At 40.2% G+C, this 22,271-nt stretch overlaps 1 protein-coding gene across 2 annotated transcripts in view; it reads right to left on the reverse strand.

Annotated features, from left to right (window-relative positions):
- Positions 1 to 4,608: 4,608 nt before the first annotated feature.
- The window catches only part of CUL3 (cullin 3), a 54,381-nt gene continuing 36,718 nt past the window's right edge, over positions 4,609 to 22,271 (reverse strand). For both annotated transcript variants that reach the window (XM_054386347.1, XM_054386346.1), the window contains 12 exons: positions 22,089 to 22,203; positions 20,694 to 20,922; positions 17,795 to 17,940; positions 14,828 to 15,004; positions 13,779 to 13,949; positions 12,833 to 12,940; positions 11,690 to 11,814; positions 11,263 to 11,359; positions 10,118 to 10,252; positions 7,280 to 7,466; positions 6,007 to 6,152; positions 4,609 to 5,063 (listed from right to left, as the gene is read on the reverse strand). In XM_054386347.1, coding sequence (XP_054242322.1) covers positions 4,932 to 5,063; positions 6,007 to 6,152; positions 7,280 to 7,466; positions 10,118 to 10,252; positions 11,263 to 11,359; positions 11,690 to 11,814; positions 12,833 to 12,940; positions 13,779 to 13,949; positions 14,828 to 15,004; positions 17,795 to 17,940; positions 20,694 to 20,922; positions 22,089 to 22,203 — 1,768 coding nt within the window. In that variant the 3' untranslated portion in view covers positions 4,609 to 4,931. The remainder of the gene's footprint in view (positions 5,064 to 6,006; positions 6,153 to 7,279; positions 7,467 to 10,117; positions 10,253 to 11,262; positions 11,360 to 11,689; positions 11,815 to 12,832; positions 12,941 to 13,778; positions 13,950 to 14,827; positions 15,005 to 17,794; positions 17,941 to 20,693; positions 20,923 to 22,088; positions 22,204 to 22,271) is intronic.

Here is a 22,271-nt window from a genome sequence, read left to right on the forward strand (position 1 = left end):
GTCACACACCAGGTTCAGCAGGATTGGCAATGTGCCCTTACAGCCCAACCATCTCCTGGGCTGCATCCCCAGCAGGTCAAGGGAGGGAATTCTGCCCCTCTGTTCCAGTCTGGTGGGATCCCACCTACAGTGCTGTGCCCAGCTCTGGAGTCCTCAGCACAGGAGAGGAATGGACTTGTTGGAGGGAGTCCAGAGAAGGCCACAAAAATGATCTGAGGGTTGGAACCTCTCTGCTGTCAGACCTTATTGCAGCCTTTCAGTACTTAAAGGGGCCTGTAAGAAAGATGAAGACAGACTTTTTAGCAGGGGCTATTGTGACAGGACAAGGGATGGTGGCTATAAACTAAGAGAGGTCGGTTTAGACCAAATAAAAGGAAGGAATTTTTTACAGTGAGGATGGTGAGCCACTGGCCCAGGTTGTCTAGAGAAGCAGTAGATACCCCAGTCCCTGGAAACATTGCAGGTCAGGTTATCTGGGGCACTGAGAAACCTGATGAAGATGTCTTTGATGACTCCTGGTGGGGAGGGTGGTCTTTAAAGGTCATTTCCAGCCCAAACCAGTCTATGACTCTACAACTATCCAGTCACTCCAGGTCAGCAATTGCAGGACTTGAGGAGGTGAAAGTGGCCTCTCCTAAACACCAACACCTCTTCTAGCTTCAGAGTGAGAAGCTGCTGAGAGAGCAGGCAGACCGCTTCATGCCGTCTGGAGACCCACACAGATACTGCTGGGTTAGTTACAGTCACTTGCAGGCAAAAACTGTGAAAACAAAGGTCAGGTTGTGTTTGGTATGAGAAGAGTGAAGGAACCAGATGTACCTGCTTGAACCTCATGGTCTCAGTGTGGAATGAGGCAGAAATACCACACTGCAGAACCACCATTTGTGAGTGTACTTCCCTAAAACTGTCCTTAAACAACTTGGCTTGGTTTCAAATGTAAAAATTAAGAAATTCATGTTAGAGGTTGAGTACAAAGATAAGGCCTTTAAGCAAGGCCCAGTGCTGTGGCTTTCCACACTCAGGATAGATAATAATGTGATCACAGCTGAGGCTTCACATACTAACCTAACGAGGACATAAAAGAACAAAGATGAAAACCAAGAGGTTAAAACAGCTACCGGACTAAAGATGATCCTAACAGTCCATCCGGAAGGAAAGCCTGTGTAGTAAGCCCACCTACACTGGATTGTCAGAGCAGAATTTTTACTGCAGGTAAAGTGGAGAAGATGCCAAAGAAACAGAAAACATAAGCACAGTGATTTCAGAACCTAGAAGCATAGCTCCTACCTCATGGAACAGTATTTTCACTTTTCTCCTTTTATTCATCAGCTCCTAGCTAAAATCTCACTTTTATGTTGCATTTCACTTCATAATGCCTGAGTTGAGTGTAAAGTATGATTCCGTGTTGGTGTTTCTTCTGTATCATAACACATGGACTAAACAGATGGAAACATCCAGAGCAATGGAGATGAAGACAGGACTCCCTTCCCTGGGTTCCAGCTCAGTAAAGACTAAGGCTACGCTTAAACTGACCTAAGGCTTCCTAGAGTTTATACTCACTTCTTTGTGAACCCTGCTTCCCTGGAGGGGTGTTCGTTCCCAGGTGAAGCTGGGAATGACATTCCTCCTGAGTTGCAGTGAGAGTAGCAATTTCTTCATGGGAACAAGCAGCTCAGATCTCTCTCTTTGCTGAGCTCCCAGCACTAAATGATGCAGCGTGGGAGCTGGAACGAATTCCTACAGATTTCAGCAGGCATGTTCCCCAGTGAAGATGGTGAGATACCAGCTGAACCACAGTAATGGTGCTGCTCTATGTGCTACTGTTACAGCACTATGCATACGAACCTTCAGTCTTGAGCAGTGTCAGCAGGGGACAAGCACTCCCAGTGAAGATGCAAACAGAGCTGTAATGGTAGGCAACATCAAATTGAGCAAGGAAACTAAATCAGGGATAATCTTATGATAGTAAATGAAGTGTACTCTTGAGCCATAAAACCAAACTTGTCTACAAGGAAAGTGTATGCCTACGGATCTTCAAACAGCTACAGAACTCAGAATCCCCTTTAAAGTTAAAAATTTTAAATAATTAAACTTTGTGTTTATTGTGTCTTGTTACTTGCATATCACTTCAAAGAAACCAAACTCACTAATAATTACCCTTCTACATGCAACTACAAATCCTACCAATGACATTTTAATCAAACTACAAATGAATTTTAAGTGGACATGAAGAAAGCAAGCAAAAAAGAAACCAGAATTCTACTCCAGCCTGTTAAATAAACCTCACTAATGTACACAACAAGCATAAAGGTATCAAACTCACCTTTGGCAGTCCTAGGGTTGTCTTGCTCTCTCTGACCAGAGTTTTCACATTCTTCATCTTCAAATCCTCAGTGTTGTGGGTTCCTTGTTCAATGGTAAAGGACACACACCCCAAACAGGACCTCAGCAAAGTCTCCTTCTGAATAACTAGTGTCTTCCAGGCTATTATTTTTAAAATGGAACCTGCACTCTTACCACTTGGCACTGAAGAGAGCCATTGCTCCCTCTTATTCTTTTAGCACTCTTGACCATGTAGTTTGTGGGAAAAAAAAAAAAAAGACTTAAGGACATAATTATGCTGTCCATCATTTAACATCTAAGCTCAGCACTTCCCAGAGCCACTGGCGGTAGAGAGCTCCAGCTGCCATGCAGCGGCACAACTGCAACTCTAATGACAAAGCCCTCCTGTCAACACCAGCAACATTAATACTTCTAGCAACATTAATTATTTTGTAGGCTTCAGGAGGGTAAAAAGGATGTGAACCCATTTCTCCTTGAAAAGCACATGGGAAAGCATCAACACTGATCACCACGACAGTTGTGCTATTGAAGAACGGGACATGCACAACCCAAAACTTTCACACTTAGAGGAAGATGTTTCCAAGGACTTGAAACACAATCCAAACCCCAGATCTCATCCAGCCTGTTTAGCATTGTTCCATGGCTAAGCAACAATTACATTAATATCCAGCAACCCTTTTTTACAGTGGCTGATGGCCTGGCTGTTCTCTTTTGGAGCTGAATTCTTGATGAATTCTTGGTGGCAGGGATGTCTCCCAGCCACCTCCTCTGACTTGAAAACTAATCTGTATGCTTTGGGTGTGCGGTAAGCTTCAGTAAAGCTTCTTAATAAACAGGTTCAGAATAATCAAGCCAAATTATCCCCCCCCAATTCCAGTCCCTCTCTGTAGAATAAATACCCTGCTACAGAGCAATAGCCAGGATTTGTATCTTTACAGGTTGGAGAGAGCTGAAATTTGGGACACACAATGAAAAGTCCTCCCCAGCCACATTGCTACATGACACCCCCACCAAATATTTAACACAGCTCATCAAGAAACGCTCTGAGAGTGTCTTAATGCTCCACAACCAAGTTTTGCTTCTTGTTTCAGCTCCAGCTCTACATACTAGAAGCCAATCCCCAGCTGTACTTTTCACTATCTATGGATGACAGTAATGTGAAGCAAGAAAAAAAGTAGATTGCTTTGAATTAGAGCAGTTTCTCTGCAGCTATTTTCCTATGTAATCATGCACTGGAATGTTAGAAGTCCTGTTTAATAACTCTGCAGCACAATGTACACTTCAAACTGCTTCCAACTATGCTTCCAACTATCAGAGTAATAATGCCACTAAAGGGCCATTTTTAATCTATTTTTGCAGATTACTGACAAGAAGAGTTTGGGATAGGAACTAAAAATGTCGTTCCAGTAACAACTTGATTGCACATTTAAAATGTGTTTTTAAAATCCAGTAGTGCAGGCTGGCTTCACGTTAATCTCCTGAAGCAAGCGCTCATGGTGGGAAACCCTGGGGCTACAGATCCATCCCTGATGACTATTAAGAAAACATAATCAAAGTATGTTTCCCCAGGGGACAGATTTTTTTTTAGCTTCAGAAGATTGTCAACCCTGCACTCTGACACACTTGACTTAGTTGCTTGTGTACACTAAATCCATTTATTTTAAATTTATTTTGTCTACATTTAGTGAAATAAAAACATCGCCCTGTACAATCCACCATCAGCAGTGAGTACAACAGCAAAAATTATTATACAGTTTATACACACTAAAATCTTCTCCTGTTTTCCTATGAAGAAACCAGAACAAACCTAATCAATATAGAGTTTAATTTCGAAGAACTCAAATTACAGAGGGAAAGCTGAAATTATTTAACGTAGTGTTTTTTTTTCTCTGAGCCCCCAGAAGTTTCCGATTCATGTTGGTGGAAGCGAGTGTGGCTGGAAGGGTGAAACATGCTCAAGTTGTCTTCTTGGGTCTTCAAAAGATTTCCCAAACATTTAAATTAAACATAGTTAAAAGAAGTATTTGAAGCAGAGCAAAAAATAAACTTGGGAATTCTGCTTTACCAGTTGCGGCTTCTTTTCAACCCAACTTGTACAATGCGCGAAGTGCTAAGCAACACTACAGACACACGTTTACATCAACACTGAAGACCTGGGGAAATTTAATTCCAACCATTTTATTTGTGGGGGGTTTTGTTGGTTTGGGGGTGGGTTGGTTGTTTTTTTTTTTTTTCTTTTTCTTTTTTTAGTTTTTTTTTGTTCGTTTTTTAAATGAGTTGTATTTTCTAAATTCCATTTTTTATTTCTTTTCCTGTTTTCATACAGTATTGAAAACAAAACGCGGCACATTCACATTTTCCCGAAGGATTGTAAGGATGATGTCTACAAGGGGTAACGTTGGAAAGCCTGAAGCTCAATCAATTTTGATGTTGAAAACTCTCAAAAGGAGTAAAAGGCTTGATCTGAACGGTCTAGAACATGTAATTTAATAGAAGAGATGGTCGTCTTAATATTAATGATTTAAAAGAACTTCCCAGTTCATGCGAAGAGTATAGTCCAAGGATAAATCAAACTTTCTGAACGCATTTTACGCTACGTAAGTGTACACTTTGCGATCCTCAGGTGTTCGTGCCAAATATTCTCTCTCAATAAGTCCTTCAATACGTTTTTTAATAACAACTGGACTTGGTAAGAATCGAGCCTTCAGCTGCTGAGTTACCTGAAACAGAAGGGCAGAAAACAGTAATGTGAGGTCACGGCACAAGCGAGAGCACTAAGTACAGAATCAGAACTGTTCAGGCGGAGCAAGACCTTCAAGATCATTGAATCCAACAATTAGTTAACTCTACCAAGCCTGGTGCTAAACCATATCCCCCAGCACCACATCAATGTTTAAACACCTCCAGAGATGGGGATTCAACCACCTCCCTGGGGAGCCTATTCCAGTGTTTAATAACCCCATCAGTGAAGATTCATCTAATATCCAACCTAAACTTCCCCTGGCATGACTTGAGGCCATTTCCTGTCCTACCACTTGTTATTAGGGAGAGACCAACCCCCATCTCGCTCCAACCTCCTTCCAGGAACAGTAGAGAGCAACAAGGTCTCCCCTTGGCCTCCTTTTCTCCAGGCTAAACAAGCCCAGTTCCCTCAGCTGCTCCTCACAAGTCTTGTGCTCCAGACCCTTCACCAGCATCACTGCCTTTCCCTGGATGCCCTCCAGCACAGTCACAACCTGAGAATACTCTCAATTTCACAGCCCTCAGGGAAAGTGGAAAGTACGTGCTACTGCTGAAGCTGTCAAAACTTTGTAGTTAAAAGCAGCAGGACTCAGAGCTCAAATCTCTCAAACCTGGACACGTCAGTAACAAGATCAGAGCAAAAAATAATCCTAAGTACAGTGGGGTTTATTTCAAGGAATTTGAGAACATCACAACAGCACTAAAAGGGAGGAGGTAAATAGGATATATCCATGAATACATCCTGAAGTGAAGGGTGAGGATTTAGATGTCTTCAGATACACAGGGAAAATAATCCTGGAGGAACTGAACACAGCATCTCTCAACAGTCTTTCAGAAAAATGGGAGACTTGTTTAACTTTCACTTAATAGGAAAGGCAAAAGGAAACCTCAAGCCCACACTAGAACTGTATACAAACGTACCTCTGCTACTAGCACATTGTGTTGCATCTTCTTCCTAGATTTCATTATCCGAACTATAGCAGCTTCTATCTCATGTTTCCTGTCATCATCTACTTTCTGCCTTGTTTCTTTCCTTTCTGGATCAGACTCTCCTTGTTTGGCAGCAACTTAAAGAGAAGGAAGGAACGTAAAGCACAATAGTAAAATTAGAATTAATTTCATTGTGTAAGTGTGAGCTTCAGTATTTATTTCACCTAGACATCAAGTTCTATTTTCCTGAGTTTTGACATTCCCAAACTTCATTTTTTTGTTTTATTGAAAAGCAGCCACAAGAACATATTAACACTTTCTGGCATACTGATAGCAGCTGACAAGGTACCAATCTGTTATTTAATTATTGCTATCTTAAAACTTGAACAGTGCTCAAAATCTGCTACAGGCACCACCAACCCTCATGCTCCCACTAAATGTTTTCCTCTTTAATATAGAAAATAATCCATTAATTAAAATAGAAAGAGGAACTGAAAATTTATTTCATTAATTAAATGCCTTAAAAACATAGAAGAAAGAGCTCACTTTTACCCTCTCCAGCTCAACTATACTCTATTTTCTTCTCTTCTTCTATTTATAGTTTATTTCTGCCCCTACGTCTAATTCTTCTCACCCTTTCACCTTTCATTGTTGTACTCAAGCCCTTCTCCCACTCTGCTGTAACACCTTCCTTCTGCCCTTCTTCACTCCCCCAATTATTTCTCAGTCTTAAAGCAATACACATAAGTCTAAGACAGAAACAAAATCACATGCATCAAATTTGCTTTAAAACCATTTTGAACCCCAAATCATATCCACCACATGTAGGCAGTGGAAATGAAAAGGCAAAACTCCACTAAAGCTCAAGGAGTTGTCACAAAATTTACTTCAATTACAGCAGGGAAGTGCCTTGGGCCCTGATCAGAGGGTTAAAACCATTCCATTGCATGCCAGTGCAGCAACTTCTGAGGCAATTCTCTTATTTCTGAGTCAATCAGTGGAGTATTTTTAATTGTACTAACGAAATTGAATTTTATTTCTTGTTTAACATTTGCTGTCGAGAGATAATTACAATTTTTTTTTCAATAAAAACCTGAACTATGACTCTTCCAAGCATTTAACTTTCATTTTGATGCCATGAATCAACAACAACAAAGTATTACTCTCTTCCTTTTACTTGTATGGGCATCAATCCTGCAAAAGGTAAGTTGGCATTTTAAGGCAGTTTTGGGGCTGCAGAGAGCAGGCTATGAACTTCCCTTACCCGTCTGAATCTTGACTCTGTGTAGTTTGGATGTGAACTGGTCGTTCACTGTAAATATGTGACCATTCTCTATTTCTTTTGATTTAGGCTCTTTCGTGAGGACACGTTGCGTTGGTTTGCCACACGCCAGGGACTGCAGGGCTCGAACCAGCTCTCTTTCAGGGATATCAGTTTCTTGTTGAATTTCCTGAAGAAAAATAATCTTTATTAGTTGATGGCTGTGGCAGAAATAAGTATCACATTTTGCAAACAGCACTGACGCTTGCAAGGTTAAGAATCCATTTGATAACCAAGTCTCAAGAGACACATATACTATGCAAAATGATTCACCTGGGTCTGTGCAGAGGGAATTCTGTCAAGTAAAGAGTCACCATGAGCTGAAAAGAGAAGAATGAATACCACCTGCTTCATCTCACTGTATTTTTGAGAAGACTTAAAGGATTTGCTCACTCTCCAGCATTTGCTGAACAGAACAAGTTCTAAATCAGCGATGGAGAACATCTATAATGTTCCTGATTATTCCTGATCAAGAACTGCTTTTGCATTCAGCAACACTGTTGAAAAGGTCTTTACCAATGGAAGGGAGAGCCAAAGATGATCCGAGGGCTAGGGCATCTCTCTTATAAGGATGAGCTGAGACACTTGAGATTGTTCAGCCTAGGGAAGAGGGGGCTCTGGGGAGACATTAAAGCAGCCTTCCTGTATTTGAAGGGGGTCTACAGGGTAGTTGGAGGGGGGCTTGCTACAAAGGCATGTAGTGACAGAGTGAGGAAGATTTAGATTAGGTATTAGAAAGAAATTCTTCCTCATGAAGGTGGTGAGGCACTGGAACAGGCTGTCCAGAGAAGTACAGAAGGCTCCAACCCTGGAAGTGTTCAAAGGCAGGATGGATTGGACCTTGAACAAGCTGGTCTAGTAAGAGGGAGTAGGAGGTGTCCCTGCCTGTGGCACTGGGGTTGGAAGTAGATGACCTTTAATGTCCTTTCCAACCCAAACCATTCTGTGATTCTCCCAGACCCTGCCCCTTCGATTCACCCTAGATTAATGGAGACCCACATGACAACCAGTTCTTTTGCATACATAAATAAACTCTACAGAAGTACAATCAATCCACACATTTTTGTGAAGGAATTTTGATACTCAGTAACTTTAAATTTCTGTAGGATCTTAGGCATGATTTTTGCATTATCATTATCTCATTTTTCTCTCAATCACAGAATTATTATGTGGATGTTGTCAAGTCTGAAATTAATAACCACACTCAATGTAAAGCAAACCACCAAAATCTGCTCAACTGCGAGGGGGACTTGTTAGCTGGGAATCTGCAGGAGCACTTGTGTATCAGAGCTGGATGCTTATACAAGCTCACCCCACAATCGTTTCTCATGCTGTGCTGCACTAAAAGCACTTATTTGATATGACAGAGAAGTAACAGTTGGCCAGCATCCAGCAATTAATCACAGTGTTCAATACTCAATGAACGAAGATTAAGTTCATTCCACTCTTAGGTTTTCAGAAACTTTCCCAGCAGAAGTTAAAGACAACTCCCACACACTTCACCAGAGAAACCAAACAAAAACAAACATGTCTAAATGCTGTAGATACAATGGGGCACAAAAGAAGAGTTTAAGAACTCCTAAAGAAGAAATAAACAAAATAGACACAACCTAAAAGCACATGGACACATTTCTCTATCATCTGGCCTTAGTAAAACAAACTATAAAATAGAGCATGTATTAAAATCTGTATTTGTCACTGCTCTGCAAAGTATTTAGCCATGTGTGGGTGAGACACCACCACTCCAAAGCCTACAATTTTGTGGAATAAGGTATCCCCCAGCCCAATTTCAACACCAAGAAAAACTGAGCTAGGTCATCTTTATTTCTTTGTTCCTCTTCAAGTATTCTGCAGAGAAAGTACTCAAAGCTGTAATGCTCCTGCTATAGATTTGACAAGAAACATCCTGTGCTCTAATATCTTTTTTGAAATATGAGCAGTTCATTAAGAGCCTCTTATTGAACCTGCCTTCCTTAATCCCAACTGAGACCACTTCAAAGAAATATTATTTATTAACAGGATAGAATTATGCCAATTAAGTTGAAAATAAAATCCAAATAAAAAGGGAAATTATTATTCTACAAAGTCAAAGGTAGATAAAGCAAATCTGCAAATTCATTGTTCCAAACTATGCTCATACTGCTTTTTGTGGCTGCCAATGCTCTCTCAAACAGAAGACAACATCTAAAATAAAACTGTTAATTGCCATTAACACCATGATGCTCAAACATCATAGCACAGGATCCTCCTCCGCTCCCAAAAGCTTCTCCATCACCATCTTACCAGCTGACCGCTTTAACCACTCCCAGCAATGGCCCTCTAGACTCCTTGTCCTTTGTGGCTCACCATCTCAGAGAAAAAAATGAAAGCTTTTTGATTCATCCTACAGCTCATTCCAACCAGCCAATTTAAGCACCTCCATGTTTAAGAAGCCAGGATACAAACCCTTCTCTACCTTCTGGCCTCTAAATCCAGTTGCTCAAAGATAAAACGAGGAAATGGAGCCACCTGCTGCTTTCCAACTTCAGCTTTTCTGTAGTTCTGTGGCCCAGGAAAAACCACACTAAACTCAATTCAACCTTCCCAAAAACCTCTGTTCCCAAACAATTTCCTCCCCTAGGACTGCTTCCCAAGATGCACTGCTTGTAATCTGTCTTCTCTATTGATTGGCCTGATCCACGCTCAAATGAGAGGTACCTTATCTTCAAAGGTTTACTCAAGAGGCCAAGAAAGTGCCTAAAACAGTTAACTGAAACCTGGCAAGAAAACCACAACTCTTACCTCAAATGTGTATTTTTCTCTGTTGTTAAAGAGCATTAATATTGTCATCTGGAAGGTGGAGACTTGCAATATGTGCTTCCGTGTGTTTGAGCCAGTTACTTGGGCACCTCCTACGCCAACCTCTGAGCCATCTTCCTATTTTAAAAGGACAAAACTACTATTAGGTGATTCTCCACTGCAAAATATTTTACCTTGGCAAGATGGAAGCTATATGATGAAATAATTCTCTTGGAGATCAGCTTACACAACTGACAGAAAAGCATATGCCTTGACACAACGTCTCTCCAGCAACTGTCTTGGAATCGCAGGGTGACCGAGGGTAGACGCAACTCTGTAGGTCCCACCAAGTGGGCTGGCCACCACTCAAAGCCAGAACTGCTAGAGCAGGATGCTCAGGGCTGCCTTCAGAAAAACACTGAGTCAAGGATGGAAACTCCACTACCTCACTGTCCCCTGTTCTACTACTTCCTTATCCCTCAGGGTTCTTAGTTTTATCTCTAATACGATCTCTATATTTATCCTACACTAACACAATTTTAACATCCTCACAATTGCACATTAGTACTTTGTGTTAAAACTCTTGGGTTTATTTTGCATTGTTGTCTATCTTTCTAAGCCATTACTACCTCTAAGCTTAGCACTTTAGAGCTGGTCTTAAACCACCAGGAAATTATTTTCATGCATGTGTGAACTTTAAGCACTGTACTTCCATAAATCCTACTAAGATTCCAAAGTTTGAAAAAATGCCTTTGTATAAAGGTAACAAAGGCATGACACCAAGTGATGCACTCAGATCAGATTTAGGGCAGTGGGGAGGGGTGGAAATCAAAACTGCCAAGTAAGAATCAGACTCTAAAGCCAATGGAATGCACCTTATTCTTACACTATTTAGAGTTGTCTTCTCTGGAGAGATTCTGAACCCACCTGGATGATGCAGTACTGGATAACCTGCTGTGGGTCACCCTGCTTTAGCAGGGGGTTGGACTAGATGATCTCCAGAGGTCCCTTTCAACCCCCACAATGCTGGATTCTGTATGACTATCAATGGGTAAGCTTTTGTTTTACAAAATCCTGAAGTTTTTACACTTGTGTATTCGTTTCTTTTGAAAAAAGGACAAAATATTTTCATAATTTTGACACTTTACCTTTTTAACAGGGCCATAGAATGTGGCGTTGAGATCTGCAGAACCCATATGGTGCTGGAGTGTCAGCTGTCGCCCACTGTGTTTGGCTAAATAAAATCTGAAATATAATTGAATGGAAAGCTTAATACACAGTTCATGCTTTGTGTCTAAGAGGAAACTGCTTTAAACAATTACAGAGAGTTTTTGTAGCCAACAAGGACACAAAATTTCTAACTTGTACTTTGCCAAAACACTGTCTTGTTAGAATTCTACTGAAAAGCTCCCAAAATCTCAAGCCTAAAAACGTGACTACAGAATTCTCCAAATTCTGCATCAATTTCTTCCTAATGCCTAATCATGTTAGCATGCTAACACATCCTTAATGGTAAAATACATCTGAAAGTTGACGAAGTTTCTACCCTGAAATCTGGGGGTTTTATATACATACCTTCTAAATATTTCAAAAGCATGCCGGGGCGCTGGAGGGATGTTGCACTTTGGTGTGGCTGACTGAGTAGGCCAGTAACCTGTTGTGAGGACCCGCACTGTGAGATCAACACCACCTAATGAGACCTATGGACAGATAGAAGAAAACATCCACTAAGTTAAAACAGGATCATATTTCATTTGTCTCAGTGTAAAATGTATAGAATTTTCACAGACTAAGAAAAAGAGACATTTATCTTGAAACATTATTTTTACAAAGGAAGACAGATGAATTCATCATTATCAGGGTAGATGGCACAGGAAAAATATTCCACATTATTCCCCTCTGGCACTTAGACAGAAATTAACACAATAAATTCTTAAACAAGAAATGTCTGTGATCGTGAACAAAACTGGTAATCCGTTCAACAAATCTTTCTAAACAGGTTTTTGAAAAGATACAATAAAGAAAGGTTGCTAAACCTATCAGTTTCAACATAACTGTTTATAAATTTCTTCTCTGGAAAGAGAGAGTAAATATTGAATATCTCCTATCAAACCAGAGGGAGCTGTTCCTGCTTGTACCTCCGGACTGCAATGTAAACAGTGACTGAAGTTTACAGATGCAGCCCTGCCACTTGATCCCTGAAGATAGCCCTTACCAGAAATATTCACCACTGGTTATGAAGAATTTGACAGTTGAAGCGTTCATCTTTTAAGTAACTCTGATAGGGGGTGCTAAACATCTGATTACCAGCGAGGCATATTCCTTGCTAGGTATCACAACTAGAGTGGCCACAGCCAGATGAGGAAGATAGGCACAGCCAGGCAGGGCTGGGGCCAGGCGGGAGCCGGCAGGCCCAGCCGGGCCGGGGAAGGGCAGCAGCAGGCAAGCCCCGCAGTGCCGGGAAGGCGGCGTCCAGGCGCCCCCTGCCGGCCGCACGAGGCAGATCCACCCCGTGGACCTGCCGCAGCGCCCGGCCAAGGGAATGGGACACAACAGGGACCCCAAAGGCGTTTCATGGAATGGGACTGGCACTGCTCCGGCTGTAAAACAAGCCTCGAACAGACCTCCGTATTTCTGTAAATACCAACAAATTAAAACCCTCTAGGCTTGATAAGGTCTGGGGTTTGTACAAGCAGACATAGCCTACTACACTCTTACCCCAGTTGCCTGAAGATGCTGCCTGAACTCATCCATCGTCGTGTTTGAGATGCTCATGTCCCTGAACATTCCTTCCAGTTTAGACGTGAACTGACATCCACATTCAGTCTGAAAATACACAAAATATTTTATTGTGCAGCACTATAAAAGCAAAGCTTCTTGTACGTGAACTGCAAATTAGTTTAGAAACCTCGTAAAAATGGTACTTCTGTACATTTGGTTACTGGATTCCCATTTCCATTACTTTAAGAACACAAAACTGAGTTTTCTATTTCATACAAGGATCTAACTACACATATCCAAACTTGCTGTCCTGCTCTTTTCTCTGTTAATGTTTTTTTTTATGTTTTTTTTAGTTTCCTATCTCATCTTAAAATAGTATGTCAAGCTTACCAGACCAAGGCAGACACTTTCAGATGCTTTTTAACATGATACTGTAAATGGAAATGAACTTGCTTTTTATCAGAAAAAGGGAAAATTAGACCTTTTGAGAGTCAGACATAGGCATTTAACAGCAACAACAGATTCACAGAAGCACAGAAGCATTTTGGTTGGAAGAGATAATTAAGATCACTGAGTCCAGTTCTTAACCCAGCATTGCCAAGTCACCACTAGACCACATTCCTCAGCACATCTACCCAGTTTTTAAACCCCTCCAGAGAAGATGACTACACCACTGCTCTGGGCTACCTGTTCCAGGCCTTGACAACCCCCTTTCAGGGAAGAAATTTTTTCTCATGTCCAGCCTAAACCCCCGCCGGCACAACTTGAGGCCATTTCCTCTTTCATCAGTTTTCCCTCAGGAGGCTGATTCCACGCTCCAACCTCCTTTCAGGGAGTTGTAGAGCACAAATCAAAACGTATATGATTTATATATCCCTTATGTAAAGACAGAAGAAATCATATTTACTAAAATAAATGAAGAAGCATGCAGATACCATCTTACCTTTAATTTAGATATCATATTTTTCTCAGAGTCATCTGAAACACTCTTGTTCGTAAGAAGCCTTCTTGCCAAGTGCTGCTTGTAATAGCGTTCAAAAACATCTTTCTCTTGCATAAACCTAAATAAAACCATTGCCTTATCCAAAATAGTTTCTACTTCTTGCTCTGTTAGCTGCAAAAGAAATAATTTGCTAGTTCAAACCTTCCAGCACAAGTGTTTTATATAATCTAAGTCACAAAAACCATATGGTCTAACAGTAGTCTATAGAGAAGCTAATACACGTGAATGACAGAGCCAACAAGCAGTGCACAAACTCAATAGAACAGAGAAACAAACGTCTAAAATGGAGGGAAAAGCAATGATTAGTGACAATGGATGCGTAGAATGCCTGGATAAATATAAGGAAAAGTTCCTATATAAATTTTAAAGTATTTTAAAAAAGCACACATGCAAGTCAGTATTAGAAGTATTTTAGCTTGGAATTGAAGCCCTTAAATATTAAGACTTGTTTTGCAAAACCTACCTAATGACACAAGAAACAAAATGATTACTAAATTTTATAAACAAACAGAATTTAATTTTAGCATAAGACACATGGAATAACATCCATCTTTATTCAGAGCCACAGAAGCCTCAGCTGAACCACCCTGTCCAGTTTCAGGTGCCCTACCTTGAAACATTTCATGAAAGAAGCTATGAGTTAATATTGAGAGCAACAGTTGCACTTAAGCTAGGTAAGACAGACACAGTAACAGTCCTCTGGTATGTAAAAGCAGTAAAAAGAAGCAAAAGACAAACTGTTTTCCCCAGTCAAGTGAGTTAATTTACAAAAGAAAAATTATTAGCTAATTTTTAGATCTCAATTATTAGACCTATTATTAGATATTAATAATAGATAACAAGGAAGGGAACTTCAGAATCTGCTACAATCTTATTTCTAATATCTGCCAGAAGTAATCCAGTTACAGTGCTTCAGAGATGGGGGATGAGCCACACAACATCTTAAAAAGTAAATTTATACAAGGAGATCTTATTTAATTTATACTTACTCCCTTGACTCCCTTTTTGAGCTTATCATCAATAAATAATGAGAGGTACTCTGGAGACCTAGAGTTGAGGTTTAGGAAGTACTCAAAGTCACCCGCAATAGTCTGCTTGAAGAGTCGATCGTTATTGAAAGATTCTTGCAGAAAGCGGTCAAACCTGCTCTTCAAATCCAGTAAACCCTTCAAAAAGAAGCAAAGACAGATCTTCACTGATTTGAAGTTGCAAAGCAGTAATAACAGATGAAGTCAGAGATAATCACATCCACAGTCAGATTCTGCACAGCTCTCCGTCCAGCATCTATAGCTGCCACAGATCTCTTACAGGAGCAATTTTAAGATAAAATTGGCTAAAATATTGGTGTCCAATACCAGTGCAGTTTACCAGAATAGGCTACTCAAAGATTAAAACAGCTTTTTGATCACCCTTGTTGAACAGGTTGGTTTAGTGTAGTTTTAAATCCACAACTTGAAGGAGCTACTTGTTCTGGCTGTCTTTCGAATAAGGTTGACAAAGTCACAATCACAAACACAGGATAGGGGGAAGACGAAGCTAAGCACCCTTTAACTGCAGCCCTAGACAAGTCTGAGGAGAAAACACACTGCAAGGACAGACTTAATCTTGAGGGGTTTCCCGTCTCATTTCAATCCAGGGACATGTTCTGCAGTATTCAGTTGCATGCTTTGTACTGATCTTTAAGAGTCACTGTTGAGATAAGGAAGCCAGATGCAAGCTCTTCAGTTATCACAGCGTGAAGTTCACAAGCCCAAGGCGAAACACTTTCTCTGAGCTAAATCAGCAGATTCTGAACATGATTTTTAGGGTTTGCACCATCTTCCCCCAGAGTTAAAAAAGCTGAGTGCAGAAGGCAGAAGCATCTGAAAATCACCTGAGCACCTTGCTAAGTACGTATGATACACACAAGGTTTAGACATGACTACAACAGCATTTGACAGAGGAAGAAAATTTCATATCAGAGTTAAACTTATCATGGATAGTGACTGCCCACAACAACTGCTCAGGTTAAATGATCTTAAATTCTTCTTTAAGAAATTATTTCTCTGTGGTTATTTAAAGAAGCTATGCAGGAATTACTCAAAGTAGTAGTAGTAATGTTTCTTGAACTAAACATCTCACTTAAAGGAATGGTCTTTAGATAGGCTAATTAAAGCTCACTAGAAATATCAAACTCAAGGTAAATCCCACTGTCTCTCTGTTTACCAAGGTTAGTTCATGTGTCCTCATCCAGGAGTACACCATCTGAACAACCTGGTGTCCAACAGGAGAAACTGTTAGTACCTTCAATTACAACAGCAGTTCAACATCCCTTCTGATTAGTGTAGGAATTTTTCAGTCTAAACCCTTGGCAATGCTTTTGCAATCATCTCAACAATTACACTTGGGGTTTTGGTGATGTCACGTTGCAGGGGCAGTGCTGCACTATGATGAAATTTCTTGATGGTATAATGTGGTTTCTTGTGTATCTTCTTACTGCTATTTAAGTCCTTGAAAGATTCAGATGTTCAGATTGCTGAGATGAGCAAGATGGTTCCTCAATTCTCTTCTTCCATTGTGTCAATGGAAGCAAAGGATTAATCAAGCGGTAACCAAGTATCAACCCCTTCTTCCCTTGGACACCTTTATGAGGTGGTTGGGCTACATACTGGTGGGCTGAGAGGATGAGCTCTGCCAGAGCACATGCAGCATGGCTCTTCTTCGGCTTCACAATACTGTTCACTTTTGCAGCAGGAAACATCATGAGCATCTTTACAATTAAGTTTTTAACTCTTTCCCAGTTAGCCTTTTTACAATACCTCTTTAGGTCCCTCAGGATTTAAAAAAGAGTGAAAACTTCTTTGAAGCAATCCAGATACCCAGATACTATTTTTCCACAAAATTTTCCTTGCTTTTTAGTTTTAAATCATACCACCACAGAAAACCTAACAGATTTTAATCATTAAGTCTACTGAATTTCAAAGGTCATTCTCTCTTCTTGTTAACAATCCTTGGATAGGTGATTCTTGTCCAAGCTTGGTAAGAAGTTTCCTTCAGCATTGCCAGAAAATTAAGAATCCAATTAAAAGTGGTTTTATACTCAAGTGACTTCTTTCAGTAGTAAAGAGTTCTAGCAATGTTATTGATTTCAAACAAAGCAAGAGAGATGAGGACAGATACTCAGCATTACATGCTGCTCATAGAAGAGACCAGGCACAAGGACTTCAACTACACATTTAACAACCTTAATGTTTAAATAAACACAAATTTTCACATGAAGTATAAAAACATCTCCCAACTATAAAAATATTTCCTTAAAGTTCAATGAATTCTAAAGATTTTATGCGCAAATTCAAACCACCTTCTCGAGTGACAATGGGAGAGGAAAGATGACAATCAGTCCTGAAGCATATTTTGTGTGGTACACAGCACTTTGTAGCAACGGAGAAGAAAACACACTTAGATCTAACACAGAGGTGTTCTGTTTCTCAGGAAGTTTGAGAATGAAGCAAGTTATTTATTGTGATTTGTAACACCTTCACCTCTCAGTCATATCTAATCTTGCCATGGAATTCTGTCAGGCTATTTTTGTCTTATGAAAGCTTGATAGCTAACATTACAGAAAACCATACAGAATAGGCAATATAAAGCTATTTGCCAGCAGATGCACAACTTGCTCTGGAGGCAAATATCATTTAGGATAATTCAGAAAGTCCCCAGCAGCTTGATAATCAGTCTGAGGGAGTCAAAAACTGAGCATGCATTTTTCAAGATCAGGTAAATGAAGAGTTCTAAACATGTCTGAAAATACAGAAAATGTATCTCAAAAAAACAAAGACAAAGTAAAAGAAGTGTAGCTGATTAATAACAATCCCTTTTGAATCAGTACTAAAGTTACCTTGTCAATCACAGAGTTAACAGCTATTCTGGAGAACGTGGCCAAAGTGGGAGAAAAGAAAGTTATAATATTTAACTACCTGAATGTAGTCAACTGGATTCTTTCCTTCTCCTTCTTCCGACACTAGTGCTTTGCCTTGCTCTCTCAGGTACGAGCTCATGCATTCACACATTGTCTTCAGACCATTTGGCACACGGCTGAACAATTTGTACATGCAAGCAAGGTCTGGAAACAAGGAGGAGATATTATACAGGACAGTCTGTTAGTAACTCATTCATCTCAGAGCAGAAGACAACAGTAAAAGTTCAGCCACAAACACATCCTGTAACAGCTCAGGCCCTAGCATCTTTTGGTGACCCCTTTCCTTTACTCCTGACAAGCTGACTGCAGCAGCCACAACATTAAAACAAAGATTGTCTTCAATTATTTTGGGATGTCTGAAGCATGGAATCCACTACTGCTGACCCCAGGCTTGTGCTAAAGGATAATGCACTGAAACTTCAGTGTGGTTGTATTTTTCAGTGTAACTTCCAAGATTTAGTCCACAAAAATGATGAACCCCACTGCTCTGAGGACAGCCTGAGAAAGTTGGGATTGTTCAGCCTGGAGACAAAAAAGCACCAGAGACCTTATTGTGGCCTTTCAGTACTCAAAGGGCCCTGTAAGAAAGACAGGGACAAATTTTTTAGCAGGGCCTGTTGTGACAGAACAAGGGGTGATATAAGGAAGAAAATTTTTACTGTCCCAGGTTACCCAGAAATGTAGTAGATGTCCCATCCCTGGAAACCTTCCAGGTCAGGTTGGGCAGGGCTCTGAGCAACCTGATTGAGCTGGAGATGTTCCTGCTCACTGCAGGGGGGGCTGGACAAGATAACTGTTAAACATCCCTTCCAACCTAAGCCGTCCTGTGATTATCATTCTAAAAATCAAACATAATATTAGAAGTTATTTTAAAAGTCTAAATTAAAGCAATTACAAAAACACTGAGAACTCTGTTTCTGTATTAAAAGGAAAACCTGCAGTTCAATTCATATTTATTTGAAGTAAGCTGTATCATTTTAACATTACTTTGTTTCATCCATCTAAAATCAGAAGTGGCTTGGGTTAAACACAGCTTTCCAAAAGAGAAATCCATCCTTGGTCATTTATATGAAATCTTATCTCCACAATGCAGCAACTATCTCCTCTTCAGTATTTAACTAAATCAAATCAAGGCCTGTAAAGGTTAAACTAATTTCTCTATCAATACCCTTCAATATCCTTGTACCCTCAGACTGAAGGCTATCTTAACTGGATGCTAAAGAAAAAACCCAAAACATTCAGTATAGTATCATCACTTTCCTTTTCAATGCAGTAATTCTTTCAGCTGAGAAATTTGCTCACTTTGTCACTCTAGCTCCTTGTAATTGTGAAGCTGCTTTAAGGAACCAAAGCCATTAATCTAAGCAGCAAGGCCATTCCCCATTTTCAGGGCTTTAGCATGAGTTCTAAATATAGATACTACAATCACTCCCTTCATTATGCTGCTTCAGAAACTTATTCTCTATTTCTTTCCACACTATCTTTCATTCAGTCATTTTGTCCTACATGAGCCTCTATTAGAGAAAACCACATCAAGCCAAGCCTCTTTTTCAACTTCATTATACTTTCCTCTTATCCTTTAAAAACAGCCAACATTTTTTTCTGCAACAAAGCCCTCTCACCAAGAATTGGTCCTGCAATAGTTCTATTAATGTCATTTATACCAGCACTTTTTACATAGATTTGTTTTGATTGCAGAAGATCTGTAAGATCACTGAGTCCAACCATTATTTAATAACCATTCTTTCAGTGAAAAAGCTTCTTCTGATAACCAAATTAAACTTTCCCTGGTGCAACTTGAGACCATTTCCTCTTGTCCTATCACTTGTTACCAGGGAGAAGAGACCGACCCCCACCTCACTATCATCTCCTTTCTGGGAGCTGTAGAGGGCAAGAAGCTCTACCCTAAGCTTCCTTTTTCCCACACTAGAAAAGTCCAGTTCCCCCAGCTGCTCCTCACAACACTTGTTCTCCAGACCCTCTATCAAACTCGTTGCCCTCCTCTGGTCCTGCTCCAAGACTGAATGAGTATTCAAGGAGTGGTGTCACCAGTACTAAATACAGGGGGACAATTACTGCCCTGGTCCTGCTGGCCACACTATTCCTGATTCAGGCCAGGATGCTGGTGGCCTTCTGGCCACCTTGGCAGATGCTGGATCAACTTCAGCCAGCTTTTGACTAACACCCCCAGGTCCTTTTCCACCAGGCAGTTTCCAGCCACTCTTCCCCAAGCCTGTAGCATCACAGGGGGTTATTGTTGAACCTTATACAGTTATTTTTGGCCCATGGATCCATACTGTCCAGGTCCCTCTGTAGAGCTTTCCTACAGTCCAGCAAATCGACACTCCCAACTCAGTGTTATCTTCAAAGTTATTGAGGATGTCCTTGATCCCCTCACCCAGACTACTGATACAGATATTAAAAGGAACTGGCCCCAACATGGAGCCCTGGGGAACACCGTTAGTGACTGGCCACCAGCCAGATTAAACTCCAGGTCACCACCATTGTAGGTAGTGAACTGTCTGTGGGCCAGGGGAAAAAAAAAAAAAATTGCATTTTGACAGCTACATACTAGAGGAGAGAAAGTCATAGAATGGCTCTTGGAAAACAGGTAACAAGGACTGCTACAACAGGCATGTGCTTTTATTAAGAGATACCTGGCTTACCAAAAAAATTACTTGTATCTGGTACTAAATAAAATAAGTTATATGTATAGGTTCCGTTTTAAGAGCCCGCTAAAGTCCTCTGAAGTCATATTTTGAGGTGTTTGCAAAACAGTGCCACTACAGTGTTCTTACAATTACACAGGAACACAAACATTAAGCTTGACTTATCCAATGTTTAAAAACAACAAGCAGTATTGTAACCATTTCTGTCTTCACACGATACACTCTTACCTTCTGTCTTCCCATTTTTCAGCATATGAACTAGCCCAGAGTTCTCCATTTCCACTATAGTTTTCATATGCTTGGAAATAAGTTCCCTCTCAACAACTTTCACAATTGGTTCTTCGGTTGATTTATCCAGACAATGCATCACCCGTTCTATTTCTTCATTAATTCTAGCTTCTACTTTCTTTATATATACAGAAGCACTGTTTTCAGCTAAAAATTTCTGACTTTCCATCTGTGATTAACACAAATTAATACTTTAGAGTTTATTTTTAAAGGGAAAAAAGTAACATAGTAGTTAATTCAGATCAGCATTTATAAGCAAGTTCAAGGCAAGCCCAGCACATTATACACCTAAGATTTACATACATGCTTAAGACAAACAATGACACTATTACACTAACTGTGCTACATATAGAAGGTGGAACATTAAGCATTAACCCGGTCTTTTTCACCTGAAAACTATCTAGCCTAGCTTTCACTTACCAACTGCAAGTTTTAGCCATGGGTCCAAAGCAAATGGAAGGACGGGCAGAAGGAAGAGGCAAGGATTCCTTTCCGATATCAATTTATGGCACATTTATGAGTTGTGAGGATCACCAGTTACCACTTGTTAGTGACAATGCTGAGCACATTATGATCTCAAACTGGTTTTATCCATGCTGGTGAGCAGAGTCTTTTGGAGGACTTTCTAATTTACTTTTCTTTTTTTCTTTTTTTTTTTTAAGGCAAGGCTAAGAGGGTATTACAGACAGCTGATACTGCTTAAGAACTGGGAGACTGACAAATGACCTTATCTTTTAAAATGCTTTTATAATTTCTATCCATTTTTAATAATAGATGAGCAGTACACTCAACAACCACAAAACTAGATTTTTTTCCTGAAGCTATCTCACAAAAACCTCAGGAAATATTTAAAATGTATTATTATTCAGTAGCTGACCAATAACTAGATTACCACTTGGATACACTTAATTCCTTGAGTTGCTTCATTTTATTACAAAGTAACTCATAAATGTAGAGACGAGGAAGGAAACTGTTTCCTCAAAGGTAGGCTGACAGAAGTCTCCCATCTCCATTCCCAGCTTGGAACAGTTTGAACCCTTCATGCTACTGGTATTTCAAACAGACTGGCTTAAAGGTGCATGAAATAGCCCGAAGCAGGCACCAGATGAGCATGATGATGACTTTGCATGTTACTGGAACCCACAGCTCAGTTACATTTAAATTATGGTATTTGTGTAAAATTTTTTTTCCTCCAAAGATAGTGATTTTACTTATTCATTTGACAGAGATGGACAGACTCAGCAAATAAGCAGCAACCACAAAGCACCACCAATTCTCACAAATCCATGTGGTTACAACAACTTTCCAAACATGATTATTACAACATTGCTGTACCTGAAAAAATTCTGCAGACATCTCCAAAAACGGAGCCTCAAAGTCCTCCTCATAGACTGATCTTCCTTCAAGACCTAGAATCATTAACATCTGGCAAGCATTTCTTATTGCGCCTCTGCCAAAAAGTAAGTTGTTAACAACTTGAGAAATCTACATGCTTGGGAGACACAGCAGAATAACAAT

Source organism: Indicator indicator, chromosome 13 (assembly GCF_027791375.1).
Source record: "Indicator indicator isolate 239-I01 chromosome 13, UM_Iind_1.1, whole genome shotgun sequence".
NCBI classification, from domain to species: domain Eukaryota; kingdom Metazoa; phylum Chordata; class Aves; order Piciformes; family Indicatoridae; genus Indicator; species Indicator indicator.